At 48.4% G+C, this 17,386-nt stretch overlaps 1 protein-coding gene across 1 annotated transcript in view; it reads left to right on the forward strand.

Annotated features, from left to right (window-relative positions):
* RILPL1 (Rab interacting lysosomal protein like 1) overlaps positions 1 to 11,481 on the forward strand; it is a 59,655-nt gene extending 48,174 nt beyond the window's left edge. The window contains exon 9 of the mRNA XM_058425182.1: positions 11,002 to 11,481. Coding sequence (XP_058281165.1) covers positions 11,002 to 11,146 — 145 coding nt within the window. The 3' untranslated portion in view covers positions 11,147 to 11,481. The remainder of the gene's footprint in view (positions 1 to 11,001) is intronic.
* The last annotated feature ends 5,905 nt before the right edge of the window (positions 11,482 to 17,386 follow it).

Here is a 17,386-nt window from a genome sequence, read left to right on the forward strand (position 1 = left end):
TGCAGGTTTGTCACTGCTGGGCCTTCTCCTCTTAGAAAATGGTGCCCTTGGGGCTTGGTGCAGTGGTTCACACCTGTAATCTCAGCATTTTGAGAGGCAGAGATGGGAGGATCACTTGAGCTCAGGAGTTCAAGACCAACCTGGGCAACATGGTGAAACCAGCTCTCTACAAAAAATACAAAAATTAGCTGGGTATGGTCCCAGCTACTCGGGAGGCTGAAGTGGGAGGATTGTTTGAGCCCAGGAGGTTGAGGCTTCAGTGAGCCAAGATTGTACCACTGCACTCCAGCTAGGGTGACAGAGCGAAACCCTGTCTCAAAAAAAAAAAAGAGAGAGAGAGAGGGATAAAAAAGAAAGAAAGAAAATGATGCCCTTGGCTGGGCATGGCAGCTCACATCTGTAATCCCAGCACTCTGAAAGGCCAAGGCAGGAGGATCACTTGAGGCCAGGAGTTTGAGACCAGCCTGGGCCACATAGGGAGACTGTCTCTACAAAAATTTAAAATTAGCCGGATATTGCTAGAGAGTACAGGCTGGTGCACGACTCCCTTCTAGCTTCATTCAGGCTGCTTAGGAGTTTGGCCCCAGGTCCCTGATGCATTGGGGAGGGAGTGTGGCCCCGGTTCTGGTTAGAGATAAACATTTCCTAGAGAAGAAGCATGGCACCAGAAAAGCTTCCTCTAGATCCCAACACCATTTAGATCATGAATTCAGTAGTAACCTTCCATTTGCAATTGAAACTCAACTCAAAGTAACCTAAGAAAACGAATTTGGAGGCCAGGCGCGGTGGCTCACACCTGTAATCCCAGCACTTTGGGAGGTCTAGGTGGGTGGATCACGAGGTCAGGAGTTCAAGACCAACCTGGCCAACATGGTGAAACCCCATTTCTACTAAAACTACAAAAATTAGCTGGGCGTGGTGGTCGAACGCCTGTAGTCCCAGCTACTCAGGAGGCTGAGGCAGGAAAATTGCCTGAACCCGGGAGGCGGAGGTTGCAGTGAGCTGAGATTGTGCCATTGCACTCCAGCCTCTGAGCGACAGAGCGAGACTCCGTCTCAAAAAAGAAAAAAGAAAACAAAACAAATTTGGGGCTGGGCTCGGTGGCTCATGCTTGTAATCAGCACTTTGGGTGGCTGAGGCGAGTGGATCAGCTGAGGTCGGGAGTTTGAGACCAGCCTGACCAATATGGAGAAACCCCGTCTCCACTAAAAATACAAAAGTTAGCCGGGCGTGGTGGCGCACACCTGTAATCCCAGCTACTTGGGAGGCTGAGGCAGGAGAATCGCTTGAACCTGGGAGACAGAGGTTGCAGTGAGCCGAGATCGTGCCATTGCACTCCAGTTTGGGCAACAAGAGCGAAACTCCGCCTCCAAAAAAAAAAAAAAAAGAAAAAGAAAACCAATTTGGCTAAGGAACTAAAAGTTCCAACTTGCCACAGCGTGGGGCTCAGCTGGGTCCAGGCCTGGTTTCCTCCACCCCTGACTTGGTTTTCCTCTGTGGCCACCATTCTTAGGTGTCCACTCCAGCCTGAGGATGGCAGCAGGGCAGCCCTTGGCTCAGGTTTCATTTTCTTTTTTCTTTTTTTTTTTTTTTGAGACGGAGTCTCACTCCATTGCCGAGGCTGGAGTGCAGTGGCACAATCTCAGCTCACTGCAGCCTCCACCTCCCGGGTTCAAGCGGTTCTCTCCTGTCTCAGCCTCCCGAGTAGCTGGGATTAGAGGCATCTGCCTCTACGCCCGGCTAATTTTTGTAATTTTAGTAGAGACGGAGTTTCACCATGTTGGCCAGGCTCTAACTCCTGACCTCAGGTGGTCCACCCGCCTCGGCCTCCCAAAGTACTGAGATTACAGGCGCAAGCCACCGCGCCTGGCCAGGTTTCATTTTCTTCTGTCTGAAACTCCAGTGTAGACTCTGTTCCCAAGAGTTCCATCAGTCACAGAAATGAGTCCCATTGGCTCCAGCTGGGTCACATGACTATCCCTAACCCAATCACAGGACAACACATTGATTGTCCAGGTCTGTGACTCCTTCTCACCCTTGACGCTCAGAGCACTTTTACCTCCATCCAGTTCATGTGGCCTGAAAGTAGGGGAAGGGATGGGTCCCCAGGCAAGATCAGAGTGCTAGATAGACAGAAATATGGGGTGCCCACGGTAGCCTCACGTTGGGAGGAGGAAGCCCTTCAGTCTTGATTCTCTGCAGTACTTAGTGCCCAGGAAGGGTTTCTCATCCAGTGCTTGGTAGGAAATGGGACTGGCTTTGCTTAAACACCGACTCACTCGCTAGCCCCACTCCTGTGTGAGAATGAGCAGAATCTATCTTGTATACTTTGATAGCTACAGCTTTGAGTTTCAGGCCTGGAGAAACTGCAAGAAGTTTGATGAGCCCAGATGGTCTCTGCATGGGCTGAGGGAGGGGGAGACCAAGAGACTTGTGTTCTGCATCCTTCAGCCATTTGTTCCCAGGTCGTTAAGAATTAGCCTTTCAGGCGGGGCACGGTGGCTCAACCTGTAATCCCAGCACTTTGGGAGGCTGAGGCGGGTGGATCACAAGGTCAGGAGTTCGAGACCAATGTGGCCAACATGGTGAAACCCCCATCTCTACTAAAAATACAAAAAAATTAGCCAGGTATGGTGGCGGGCACCTGTAATCCCAGCTACTCAGGAGACTGAAGCAGGAAAATTGCCTGAACTCCGGAGGCGGAGGTTGCAGTGAGCCGAGATCACACCACTGCATTCGAGCCTGGACAACAGAGCGATACCCCATTTAAAAAAAAAAAAAAGAATCAGCCTTTCTAGCACCTTCACTTTCACTTCCAATGTGCTGCATTCAGAGCCTCCAGCACCCACGGTCATATGTAATTCTAAAAATTCCTTCTAGAGCCGAGTTTTTCTAACTGTAATTTTCTACTCTGGGCCCCTTTCTCTAAACAGACAATTAAGTTGGCTTTGCAAATTTCGTATTGGGTGAAATCCAGAGGAAAGTTGTCAGAATTAGCCAACGAATCTTTCCACTAGTTCTTCTGCCCACATCTGAATAGGCTGTGGTGTCTGTCCTTCTTTTCCAGATTGTTCCAGAAAGGACCCTGGGGCCCTGTTTTCAGAGCTCTTCCCGACTTAGGTTGGCTTCTGGTTGCTCAGGAAAATGTGGGGCTCTGAGCCTGGCAGGGACAGACTCAGAGAAAGATGAGAGAGCGAGACCAGAACCTCCCAGTCACAGGGTGTGGGTGACCAGTCCCGTGGCAGCCCCACTTGCTGGGGGCTAACTGGGAGAGCAAACTGGCACAAAGGGCTTTTGACCAGTGCAGGCCAGACACTGGTCGCCTTTGTCCACCTCTACTGCTGGTTGGAAGCTGTATCAGTGTGGCCTGTGAGCCCAGAGGCTGGGAGGAGCCTGGGCAGGGACAGATCTTCCCTGGGCTGGGGCAGGGAATGACAGTTTCTGAGGCGGTTCTGAGTGTCCTTCCATCCTTCATTCCTCCTGCACCCACCTGGTCTGCTGGGTCTCTTCTGCCCTTCCTCCAGGGAGTATTAGCCATGCGGTCTGCTCAGGGCGGCTGTTCAGCTCTGCTTCACACTGTTAACTGGTTTCTCCCACCCCTCCGCCTGCAGCAATTCACAGCCGCCGAGGAGGGTTCAGGGGCTTCGGCAGCTTAGAGCACTTGAACTAAGGTATTTTCCATCCTGTCAGGGACCCAGAGCTGGGATAATTATCCCTATTTCTCAGATGAGGGAACTGAGGCCTAGAGAAGCCCACTGACATTTAGACCAAACTGCTGGGAAGGCTGTCTTCAGATTTGAACCCATGCCTTTTCTGCTCCCACCCCCACACCGTTTTCCCACTCCCCTCCCCGAGTCCCTGGTGGTGGCCCCTTGTCTGCACAGTGTACCATGAGTCACAGGCGTCAGACTTCACATTTCTAGACTGAACCAGACAAGGGAACCAGAAACTCCTGCTGCCAGTCAAAACAGTGTGCCCGGAAGATGTTCCAAGAATAGTTTGTGATTGAGCAGCTGCTGTCCAGAGAGGCCAGGCTGGCACTGCCCAGGAAGGTCACGAGGGAGTGCTGGAGTGACTTCAGCCTCGTCCCCAGTGAACACCAGGCACCAGTGCCCCCCTTTGCATGGTCCTTGTCTCTCAGTCATGGTCCCGTGGACGCGCACACAGCTGCCTTTTGCAGGGCAGGGGCTAGGAGCTGATCAGGAGATAAGAAGACAGGTGGGTGTAGAGGGGGGACCGGGGAAGCAAGGGATGAGAACTGGCCTCAAGGACCGGAAAGATTGGCTTTGCAGCAGGTGGCCACCCAGGTGTCCAGGGGTAGCAATGACAGTGCATTCTATCCCTGTCCTCCCACCCACCACCCCCCTCGTTCCAGCCCAGGAATAGCTTCTTCACAGCCGCCCATTACACTGCCTGAAATGCCACTGGTAGAACTTCATTTGGTTTGAGTCTTCCAGAAATATTTGGCGGGGAGCGGGGAGTTAAAACCAGATACAGGGTATTCAAGACAAACTTCAGGCCAAAACAAGTCAATCTTTTTATGGAAATGGCTGTACCTCTAGAGGAGATGGCTTCTGCAGGGCAGCCCCTGGAATAGTAAGGGAAGGGGCCACCCACTCAGTGAGCCCAGCAAGACACAGACAGGACCGGGCGTGGTGGCTCATGCCTGTAATCCCAACACTTTGGGAGGCCGAGGTGGGGGGGATCGCTTGAGGCCAGGAGTTTGAGATGAGCCTGGGCAACATAGCAAGACCCTATCTCTACAAAAAAAAAATTTTTTTTAATTGGCTGGGCATGGTGGCACACGCTTGTAGTCCCAGCTACTAGGGAAGCTGAGGCAGGAAGATCACTTGAGCCCAGGAGATCGAGGCTGCAGTGGGCCCAGCTGAGCAGCAAAGCGAAACCTGTCTCTGAAAAAAAGACACACAGATGGAGTAACTCAGTCAGAACACTCCAGGTGTCCCAGGCCCCCAAGCATCGGTCACCCCCTGAAAAGGCCCTAAATGAAGTCCAGCATTCCCAGTGGTAAACATCTCTCGAGGCAAAATGTCCCCCCTGTGTTTGAGGCCACTTCCCACACAATGACTGTATCTTTGTGGGTACCCTCTTTGGGTGTCCTGGCAAAGGTGGGTACAAAATGGTATTGCTTGGAGCCCCTGGAAAGCTAACTGTGCCCGGTAGCCTGGCCTCTGGGGCCCATTCACTAGCAGAAGGTATCTCATCTTCTCCATGTCATCCTGAGAAACCATCCAGGAGGTTCTGTAAAGACACCAACTCCTGGCCAGGCGTGGTGGTTCACTCCAGCACTTTGGGAGGCCAAGGTGGGTGGATCACTTGGTGCCAGGAGTTCAAGACCAACTAGGCCAACACAGGGAAACCCCGCCTCTACTAAAAATACAAAAATTAGCCCAGCAGGGTGGTGCATGCCTGTAGTCCCAGCTACTCAGGAGGCTGAGGCAGGAGAAGCACTTGAACCCAGGAGGTGGAGGTTGCAGTGAGCAGAGATTGTGCCACTACACTCCAGCCTGGGTGACAAGGCGAGACTCTGTCAGTCACAGTGCAAAAAAAAAAAAAAAGGAAAGCAAAAAAAAAGAAGGAAAGGAAAGGAAGAAGAGAGAGAAAGAAAAAGAAAGAAAAAAAGAAAGAACAGAAAAGAAAAGAAAAAGGAAAGATACCAACTCCTAGCTACTCTGTGAAGCACATCAAAGGTAATCCAAACACCTGGAACATCTCCAAACCTCATTTTAGACAATTATTTTATCTTTATCCAACCAACTTTTTAAAAAAATTATAGCTTTTCAAAACAAGCTCTAGTGGCATGGTTAGAGTTTCGTCTTCATTTCCTCTGCCCAGCTGAGGAACAGATGAGCATTTATTTACCGTGGGCTTAGACCAGAATATCTGATGATTCTGCAGGCTCTGCCTCAGCCCTCGTCCTGCCTGGCCCCTCTCTGCTTCATAGTCTGTCCTGGTTCTCGCCTGGCGCTTAGGGTCATGGTGCCTGCAGCTCATCGCAGTTGGGGAGGACACTGAAAGACCCCCTTGCCAGGGCATCACCACCACCTCCCAAAGCGTATTTTGCCTTCCTCGTTCCCCACACACAGCCCTGCATTTTAGCCCTGGGGAGCCACTCTGTCATCCCTCGCTGGCTGTCATATACTGCATCAGTTTCTAGAGTTGCTGTAACAAAATACTGCAGACTCAGGGGCTTCAACAGTCAGGTATTGTCTCCCACTTCCGGAGGCCAGAAGGCCGCGATAAAGGCGTCAGCAGGGTCAGCTCCTTCTTCGGACTGTAAGGGAGAATCTGCCCCACACCTCTCTCCATTTCTGGTGGCTGCTGGTGGTCCTCGGCAGTCTTCGGCCTGCAGAAGCCTCACCTCAATATCCACTTCCACCTTCCTCACGTGCTATCTCTGTCCAGATGTCCCCCTTTTATAAGATACCAGTCATATTGGATTAGAACCCACCCTACTCCAGCATAACCTCATCTTAACTAGTTACATTTGTAAGGACCCTATTTCTTTTTTTTTTTTTTTTTGAGATGGAGTTTTGCTCTTGTTGCCCAGGCTTGAGTGCAATGGCACGGTCTCGGCTCACCGCAACCTCCACCTCTCAGGTTCAAGCGATTCTTCTGCCTCAGCCTCCCGAGTAGCAGAGATTACAGGTATGTGCCACCACGCCCGGCTAATTTTGTATTTTTAGTAGAGACAGGGTTTCTCCATGTTGGTCTGGCTGGTCTTGCACTCCCGACCTCAGGTGATCCGTCCCCCTTGGCCTCCCAAAGTGCTGGGATTACTGGCATGAGCCACCGCACCTGGCCTCAAAAATTTTTTTACAAATAGCCAGGTGCAGGCCGGGCACGGTGGCTCACGCTTGTAATCCCAGCACTTTGGGAGGCCGAGGCGGGCAGATCACGAGGTCAGGAGATCGAGACCACGGTGAAACCCCGTCTCTACTAAAAATACAAAAAATTAGCCGGGCCTGGTGGCGGGCGCCTGTAGTCCCAGCTACTCGGAGAGGCTGAGGCAGGAGAATGGCGTGAACCCGGGAGACGGAGCTTGCAGTGAGCCGAGATCGCGCCACTGCACTCCAGCCTGGGTGACAGAGCGAGACTCCGTCTCAAAAAAATAAAAAGCACAAAGAACCATGGGCAAAAGTAGCCAAAATGATTTCTATACTGAAGTATGGTCTACAGAATTCTTAGAGAGTTTGGAATAAAAAGGGGGATAGATCATATACATTCAAGGAAGTGCCAAAAATAGACATTTAATTAAATATGGCAAGATCTTCATTATTCAAAATTCAACTGATAGCACAGTTATGAAAGCAGAATTTTTTTCACAAAGCTTTTATACAGAGAACAACTGGCCAGACACGGTGGCCCACGCCTGTAATCCTAGCATTTTGGGAGTCCGAGACAGGAGGATCACTTGAGACCAGGAGTTCGAAATCAGCCCTGGCAACATAGTGAGACCATGTCTCTACAAAAAAAAAAAAAAAAAATAGCCAGGTGCAGTGGCACACACCTGTAATCCCAGCACTTTGGGAGGCTGAGACGGGCAGATGACCTGAGGTCAGAAGTTCAAGACCAGCCTGGCCAACATGGTGAAACTCTGTCTCTACTAAAAATACAAAAATTAGCTGGGCATGGTGGCAAACGCCTATTATCCCTAGCCACTCGGGAGGCTAAGGCAGGAGAATCGCTTGAACCCGGGAGGAGGAGGTTGCAGTGAGCTGAGATTGTGCCACTGCACTCCAGCCTGGACGAGACAGTGAGACTCCATCTCAAAAAAAAAAAAATTTAAGTGAATTTAGAGGCAGGTGACACAATTTAACCCCTAACTTAGACCCTAATCAAACCCGTCCACTGGTGTCTGTGGAGTTTCTTTTTCATGCCTCCCCTGTTTTTATCTTCTCTGTGTCTATCTGTACTTCTCTAACCAGGATCTTTACAGCCATAATGCCCATGGTAGCAGCGGGACTGATAATAGATGACCCCACACTGCAGCCTGTCCGACGACTTGTTTCCCTTGTAGGCACTGTGTGTGTTTTGGGTTTTGTTTGAGCTGTGCCCTTGGAATGTCTGCTTCGGCTACTGCTGGGGCTGACCTGTCTCCCCCTGGCCACTTAAGCTGCATGGCCGCCAACTGTGTGCTCCATTTGAAGTGGATGTTGAGTGTGATTTCAGCTGTGCCACTGGCTGCGCTCGGTCTATTCGAGTGAAGCCTCAGAATTCTCAGCTCTGTCACCGATAATTCTTTTTGTCTCTTCTGTTTGTTTTAAAACCACCTTGCCCATGATCCAGTAAAGAAGGTCCTTTAAGTGACGGGTCAGTAATCAACGCCCACTGCGGTCCCTGAGTGACACTAACCCTATGTTTTTGATGTTCACCCTGTAGCTTTCTAAACTGCTTTGTTTTCCAAGCCATCTTCAAGTCAGCCATTTGATCTTGTTTTAAAAAGAAAGGCAGAGGAAGGGGACCAGTGTTTTGATTCTGTGTCGGAAGTGCTAAGTGGCCTTCCTGTTTACCTGAGTCAGAGAGAGGTGAAGCGTAACCGTGATGTGTTGCTGCTATATTTTTCGCCAGCTAATTGCCTGGATTACCCTATGGAAAGAGCTCACAAATAACCCAGTGTGACAATTGTGCCTTCATTCACCAGCACACTTACCTGTCATAGAGAAAAGGCATCTTAGTTGCTAGGGAGAGTTTCATCAGATAAACTTGGCTTGCCGTGGCTTTGCAATGAAAGATCAGTTTATTCCTGGTAGAAAGTGATTGTAGGATCCAGTAGCCACAGAAGAGTGAAATCATTTTCACCCAGATGTGATTAAAACTAAACTCTAGAGGCTGCAACACTAGCAACCAGCAAACAGAGGGAACCAAAAATAGTTTATCCGAAGCTTTGATTTCGCAGTGGCTTTGTTCCTATTCTTGCCTCCCAGGAAACGTAACACAGCTATTATATGATATCTCTTACCAAGTTCAGAGCCATAATTCACATAGTGGTGAACGCCTGTGATCCCAGGCATTGGTGATGGCCGGGCTCTGCAGCTCATGCCTGTAATCCCAGCACTTTGGGAGGCCGAGGTAGGTGGATCATTTGAGGTCAGGAGGTTGACACCAGCCTGATCGACATGGTGAAACCCCGTCTCTACTAAAAATACAAAAAAAATTAGCTGGGCGCAGTGGCATGCACCTGTAATCCCAGCTGCTTGGGAGGCTGTGGCAGGAGAATCGCTTGAACCTGGGAGGCAATGGTTGCAGTGAACTGAGATCAAGCCACTACACTGTAGCCTGGACGACAGAGCGAGACTCTGTCTCAAAAAAAGAGTAGAACTTGGTGACAACAGAAGGAATCTTAATAGAGCCTGGTAGTATCAAAGGACAGCTTTAGGAAGAGCTTTTAGGAATTCCTCAATTTCAGGTTCACTGACCAGGGTCCTAGTTTGTTTACATGACCTCAAAGCACACCTTGTTTTAAAGGGACTACTTTGGCCAGGCACAGCGGCTCACGCCTGTAATCCCAGCACTTTGGGAGGCCGGGGCAGGTGGATCATCTGAGGTCAGGAGTTTGAGACCACCTTGGCCAGCATGGTGAAACCCCATCTCTACTAAAAATACAAAAACTTAGCCGGGCATGGTGGCGGGTGCCTGTAATCCCAGCTACTCAGGATGCTGAGGCAGGAGAATCGCTTGAACCAGGGAGGCGGAGGTTGCAGTGAGCCGAGATCACACCATTGCACTCCAGCCTGGGCAACAAGAGCGAAACCCCATCTCAAAAAAAAAATAAAAATAAAAATAAATGGATTACCTTGCAGGCTTTTTGCTTGTGACTTTTTCTTTTGTTTTTCTTTCTTTTTTCTATGGTAACAAACTCAAGTATGCTTGCGACTTCTGCCTTTATCTTTCAGGCATCTGAAAGTTCCTGATGGCTCTCTCTGATCAATATGCAACAGTCACAGCTGTTTTAAAAAGACCTCTTTGTCTACCTCAGTTCAAGTCTGAGGCCAGACTAACTGTGGCTCTGTAGCTGGTTACAGTGATACAGTCTAAAGGCTTTCACCATTAAATCTATTTTTGAAAGTGCAAATTGATGTTTCCCAAATTTTGTATCAGAGAACCATGCGTACCATGTTTTACTTATATATATATATTTTTATTTTTTTAGACAGCGTCTCGTTCTCTTGCCCAGGATGGAGTGCAGTGGCGTGATGTTGGCTCACTGGAACCTCCGCCTCCCAGATTCAAGCGATTCTTCTGCCTCAGCCTCCCAAGTAGCTGGGATTACAGGCGTGTGCCACCACACCCAGAAAACTTTTGTATTTTTAGTAGAGACGGGGTTTCACCATGTTGGCCAGGCTGGTCTCGAACTCCTGACCTCAAGCGATCTGCCTGCCTCAACCTCCCAAAATGCTGGGATTACAGGCGTGAACCATCGCACCGAGCCCATAATATATTTTTTATTGTTCATTTTTCTTAAGTATTTCCTTTAGCCTCATCCTCAGCAGTAATGTCCATGAAATCTGGGCCACAGTTTCCTGACTGACATTAAACAAATACAGAACTATTTAAATTAGAAATACTCATCTGTTTACAACAGAATCCTCTTATATTCCACACGGTTTTCAAGTATTCCTTTCTCTGCGTCATTAGGGTAATTAAAGAAACCCATGATTTGTTTCAGTAGCTTTTGATTTCCCCTGGTAACGGGATAAATTCTCCATAGCGGCTAACGTGGAAGACACCCTACACATCACATCAACATGCATGCCTTGCCCATACCGCGTGACCTCCAAGGTACCGTGTCCAAATGACACGCAGAATACCCCGCTGCTTTCTTGGAATAACTTTGACCTGCACCCCCAACTTTGTCTTTCACACCTTGAATTGATTTGCTCCCTTCTGAGTTTGCTGCTATATGTCTCCGGCACTGCAAAAAATGTGACGTGCACAGCAAAGGGCCAGCTCTCATTTCTGTGTTTGCTTTCCCTTCCAAAGGTTTAGCTTCTTCTCCCGAGATAAGAAGCGCCTGGCCAACACGCAGAGAAATGTGCACATCCAGGAGTCCTTTGGACAGTGGGCAAACACCCACCGCGATGACGGTTACACAGAGCAAGGACAGGAAGCCCTGCAGCACCTGTGACCTTGGCCCATCTCCACCCTCCAACCTGGACTGCCCGCCACCAGCGCCTGCAACCGAACTGCAGCCCAGGGGTCGCTGCTGCCTCAAGCCTCTCGGTGCAGACGCACCCTGAAAACTGACCCCTCAAACAGACTGTCTGATTTGAGGATGGACATTGAAAAACTGACGCCAAACCCTAAAGAAATGTTTATTTATACCCAGGGCTATCACTGTTTCTAATAGATGACTCTGATCCCGTAGGAGATATATTTAATAATCCCACGAACGGAGGCCAGACTTTTGCGTTAACTTCAGTAACACAAACTTCTTTAAGCCAAATACATCACTTGCCACTATCTTTGCTGTTTGACTTGCTTTGTATAAAATGCTATGTGTAGAGGTTTTATTATCACAGATGACATAGTTCAGCAGGAGGCATGGAAAGGCTAAATCTTCATTAGTTACATTCATGAAATTGTGATGGTAACGTATTATATACAATGTATCCATCAGGCAGACAAGGGGTCTGAAGTCACAGGCTCAGTAGCCCAACTCAGACACAAAGCCACAGACAATATGGATGATGGTCCTCCTACCCAGAAACTGGAGACAACTGTGCTGGCACCCTGGCTGCATTCCTGATAATGCCTAGCGCATGTAGCAATGTTCAGGGCAGGTGCCTTGGAATCTGCTGTGTTATGCAGTACTAACCAAACAAAGTTGCTAAGGATGAGATGTTGCAACATTTCTTGTGTGCACTTTTTCTTCCTGACATCTTTTTTTCCTTTTAGGATTCATTAAGTCATATACTTAGTCCCCTGCAAAGAAGAAGACAAATGTCCCAGAGCAGATTGAAAACGGGGCGTGAGATCCTAGGCAATGCAGGAGGGCAGGTTGGGGAGCTGTAGCAGAACAAGGGTGCTAGGTGGGAAGCTGGCTTGGGGACCACAGGTCTGGCTGACTCACAGGGCTACAGCAGCAGACGGAGAGCCAGATGCTCTGCCTGCAACTGGTGAGTTGGAGGCTTGCCCACCTAACACTGTCTTTCTCTCCACCCGCCAAGCATCCAGGGCACAGGGCTGGGTGCTCACAGATTGAGCAAGGTAGCACCTCCTACCAGCACTCACGTTTATCAGGGCCGCGTTCTAAACATTCTACTGAAGTTTGCTAAGAAACCATCAGGCGAGGCCGGGCACAGTGGCTCACACCTGTAATCCCAGCACTTTAGGAGGCCGAGGTGGGTGGGTCACTTAAGGTCCGGAGTTCGAGACCAGCCTGGCCAACATGGTGAAACCCCATCTCTACAAAAATACAAAAAAATTAGCCAGGCGTGGTGGCGCAGCCTATAATCCCAGCTACTCAGGAGGCCAAGATAGGAGAATCCCTTGAACCTAGGAGGCAGAGGTTGCAGTGAGCCTAGATCGTGCCATAGCACTCCAGCCTGGGCGAGAGTGAGACTTCATCTAAAAAGAAAGAAAGAAAGAGAGAAAGAGAGAGAGAGAAAAGAAAGGAAAGGAAAGAAAGGAAAAAAGAAAAGAAAAGGAAAGAAAGAAAAGAAAAGAAAAGAAAGAAAGAAACCATCAGGTGAATTTGCAGAATCTAGAATGGACTCTGCTTCCAGATTGCTGAAAAAAAAAAAAAAAGATCAGACAGGGTAATTATTGCTGCGTTACAGCAATGTTTCTCAAACCTGAGTGCCCATTAGAATTATTAAAATTTATTCTCAAAGAGTATAGAAGCAGGTATACTGATGAATTTCCCACCCCGGCCACCTTTGTTGCCCTTCCAACAGGTAACCAAAATTGCCAGTTTCTTGGTTATCTTTCCTAAACACTAAGTGTCTCTTTTTTTTTTTTTTTGAGATAGTCTTGCCCTGTTGCCCAAGCCAAAGTACAGTGGCACCATCTCTGCTCACTGCAACCTCCGCCTTTTGAGTTCAAGTAATTCTCATGCCTGAGCCTCCGAAGTAGTTGGGACTACATGTGTGTGCCACCATACCTAATTCTTGTATTTTTAGTAAAGACGGGGTTTCACCACGTTGGCCAGGCTGGTGTCGAGGTCTCGAACTCCTGACCTCAAGTGATTCACCTGCCTTGGCCTCTCAAAGTGCTGGGATTACAGGTGTGAGCCACTGTGGCTGGCCTTTTTTTTTTTTTTTTTTGGACACAGGGACCCACTCTGTCACCCAGGCTGGAGTATAGTGGCGCTATCATAGCTCATTGCAGCTATGAACCCCTGGGCTCAAGCAGTCCTCCCACCTCAGCCTCCCAAGTAGCTGGTACTACTGATGTGCACCACCATGCCCAGCTAATTATTTTTTGTAGAGACCAGGTCTTACTTTGTTGCCTAAGCTGGTCTCAGACTCTTAGCCTCAAGTGATCCTCACACCCCAGCCTCCCAAAGTGCTGGGAATTCAGGTGTGAGCCACCACGCCCAGCCAAATGTCACTTTTTTGAGAAGTCAGCAGATCCAGCTTGAGCAAATCAGAGGCTAGATAATCGAGACAGAAAGGAAGTATCAATCCATCAGAAAGTTTATACACGCAATTATGTAAAAAAAATCAAGAACAAATAGTACATATATATATGTGTATGTGTGTATATATTCCTTCTTTCCTTTTTTCTTAAGGAACAAGGTCTTACTATGTCACCAAGGCTGGTCCCAAACTCCTGGCCTCAAGCAATCCTCCTGCCTCAGCCTCCCAAGTAGGTGGGACTACGGACATGAGCCACCATACCTGGCCCTCCTTTTTTATTTAAATGGCAGCATAATATATACATGCTGTTCTGTGCTTTTCTTTTTTCCACTTGAAATATCCTAGAGAGGGCCAGGTGCAGTGGGTCACACCTATAATCCCCGCATTTTGGGAGGTCAAGTAGGGAGGATCACTTGAGCCCAGGAGTTTAAGACCAACCTAGGTGACATAGCAATAACCCATCTCTACAAAAAATTAATTAAAATAAAAAAATAGGTGGGTGTGGTGGTGCACACCTATGATCTCAGCTACTTGAGAGGCTAAGGCAGAAGGATCCCTTGAGCCCAGTTCAAGGCTGCAGTGAGCTGTGATCACACCACTGCACTCCAGCCTGGGAGACAGAGTGAGACCCTGCCTCAAAAAAGAAAAAAAAAAAATGGGCTGGGCACGGTGGCTCACACCTATAATCCCAGCACTTTGGGAGGCCGAGGCGGGCAGATCATGAGGTCAGGAGATCGAGACCATCCTGGCTAACATGATGAAACCCCGTCTCTACTAAAAATATTTTTAAAAAATTAGCTGGGCGTGGTGGCGGGCGCCTGTAGTCCCAGCTACTCGGGAGGCTGAGGCAGGAGAATGGCATGAACCCGGGAGGCGGAGCTTGTAGTGAGCCGAGATCGCGCCACTGCACTCCAGCCTGGGCAACAGAGCGAGACTCCGTCTCAAAAAAAAAAAAAAAATGTCTAGCAGTAACTCCATATGAGTACATAAGACAGTGGCTCTCATGGCCAGGAGCAGTGGTTCATACCTGTAATCCCAGCACTTTGGGAGGCCGAGGCAGGCAGATCATGAGGTCAGGAGTTTGAGACCAGCCTGGCCAACATAGAGAAATCCCGTCTCTACTAAAAATACAAAAATTAGCTGAGCATGGGGGTACGCACCTGTTGTCCCAGCTACTCAGGAGGCTGAGGCAGGAGAATCGCTTGAACCCGGGAGGCAGAGCTTGCAGGGAGCCGAGATCGTGCCACTGCACTCCAGCCTGGGCGACAGAGTGAGACTCCATCTCAAAAAAAAAAAAAAAAAGGACAGTGGCTCTCAACTACGGATGACTGAGCCCCCCAGGGGACATTTGGCAGTCTGGAGACATTTTTGGTTGTCACAACTGGAGAGGGAGAGAGGATACTGTCATCTATGGGTAAACACCAAGGAAGGTGCTAATGAACATCCTACAATGCCCTGGTCTACCATATGGAGGTGATACTTATTAATGTTTATCTAAGCCCCACTGATGGACAGGTAGCTTCCTTCCAATCCTTTACTCTCAAAAAGTGTTGCACACTCTCACACACACAAAGGTCTACAGAATAAACTAGAAGCAGAATTGCTAGATCAAAGAGTATTTGCTTCTGTCATGTTCATGGAGACTGCCAAAGTCCCTACCATGGAGGCTGTACCATTGTTTTTCTTTCAAAGTCACCATAGCCCATAGAACACTAAGCCCAAATGTACAGGGTTGGAGTCTGAGTGTTCATGGTTTTTGTTTTTTGTTTTGAGACAGGGTCTCACTCTGTCACCCAGGTTGGAGTGCAGTGGCACAATCTCAGCTCACTGCAACCTCCACTTCCCAGGCTCAAGCAATTCTCCAGCCTCAGCCTCCCAAGTAGGTGGGACTACAGGCACGCACAACCAACACCCGGCTAATTTTTGTGTTTTTCGTAAAGACAGGTTTTCGCCACGTTGCCCAGACTGGTCTCGAACTGCTGAGCTCCAAGCCATCCACCTGCCATGGCCTCCCAAAGTGCTGAGATTATAGCCGTGAGCCATCAAGCCCAGCCTCAGTGTGCATGTTTTTTTATTGTTTGTTTGTTTGTTTGTTTTGAGACAGAGTCTTGCTCTGTCGCCCAGGCTGGAGTGCAGTGGCCCGGTCGTGGCTCACTGCAACCTCCACCTCCTGGGTTCAAGCCATTCTCCTGCCTCAACCTCCTGAGTAGGTGGGATTACAGGTGCCTGCCACCACACCCAACTAATTTTTGTATTTTTAGTAGGGATGGAGTTTTACCATGTTGGCCAGGATGGTCTCGAACTCCTGGCCTCAGGTGATCCGCCCGCCTCGGCCTCCCAAAGTGCTGGGATTACAGGCGTAAGCCACCGCGCCCAGCCGAGTGTGCATGTTTTCAATCTCTCCCTGTTCTGATGCTCAGAGTTGACAACTACACAAACACTGCAACTGGCTTTGCTTTTTGTCCTGATGGTATCTCACAAGGCTTCCCTAATGCAGGCAGTCTTGTTCTCTAGACAATCTACCAACCCTAGCCCACAACACCCTTCTGGTGCCATAATAAGAGAACACTTTGTAAATTAAATGTGAGTGAAATCAAAAAGGTTTCCTGCAAGGTTATTTTCTGAGAGTTGGGAAATAATAAAATTCTGTACTGGAAATTCACAAAGGAAAGGGCCTATTTTTCTAAAACTGTTCTAACAGCTAACAGCAATTTTAAGCCACAGCAGGTTGGTCCAGTTCCCTGTGTAATATCATGAGAGATTCATACTCCTATGCGAAAACCTAGCAATGGTACTAAATCATTTATTTTGCATGAAACATCTTGAATTTTCAGAATATGAACTTTCAAAGACAGCCATATTTTATCAAAATGCTAAATGTCACTTTTTTGGAAATCATCCGAACAGTATGGTACTTGCTCAAGGTCCTTAGAAGTTAAGGTCAGCAGATCTAGCTCTCGAACACACCAGAGACTGGATATCAAAAGAGAAAGGAAAAATCAATCCATCAGAACTAGCTGTAATTCTTTCATAGATCCTGACCACTCCTTATTCTTCATTTTCATTTCACCACCACTTCTGTCGAACTTTATCTTTTCAAAGAGCTGGAAGGCTGCCATAGATCACAGCCCAGCAACTTTGGTTTTTAATTTTAAATGTCAGCCAGAAAAAGAAGAAAGGCAGTCGGCATTTTGAGTGAGAGTGGAGGTGCATTTGTTCAAGAATGCTGACCTGGCTGTGCAGACTGCCTTCTGGTATTAGGGCTCTGGACATTCTCCTTGAATTCACTTTTCTATCCCATTTTTATTTCAATTCAGCAAACTCTTGGGCTATGGATATAAAGATAGAAAAGATACAATTTATTCTGACCAGATAAGTGTTCTTCCTCTAAGGACTCAGAGGAGTGTGATTAGGTCACAACCTCTTTTGCCACGTACTCAAGATGATCATTTAAAATAGATGGGAGAAAATCAAATTCCTACTGCCAAATTAAATTTGAATACTAGCTCCTTACAAATGCCCTTCTGGCTGGGCGCAGTGGCTCATGCCTGTAATCCTAGCACTTTGGGAGGCCAAGGCAGGTGGATCATCTGAGGTCAGGAGTTCGAGAACAGCCTGACCAACATGGTGAAACCCCATCTCTACTAAAAATACAAAAATTAGCTGGGCGTGGTAGCATGTGCCTGTAATCCCAGCTACTTCGGAGGCTGAGGGAGAAGAATCACTTGACCTGGGAGACGGAGGTTGCAGTGAGCCAGGATCACGCCACTGCACTCCAGCCTGGG

The sequence above is a fragment of the Hylobates moloch genome, unplaced genomic scaffold (assembly GCF_009828535.3).
Source record: "Hylobates moloch isolate HMO894 unplaced genomic scaffold, HMol_V3 SCAFFOLD_12, whole genome shotgun sequence".
Taxonomy (NCBI): Eukaryota; Metazoa; Chordata; class Mammalia; order Primates; family Hylobatidae; genus Hylobates; species Hylobates moloch.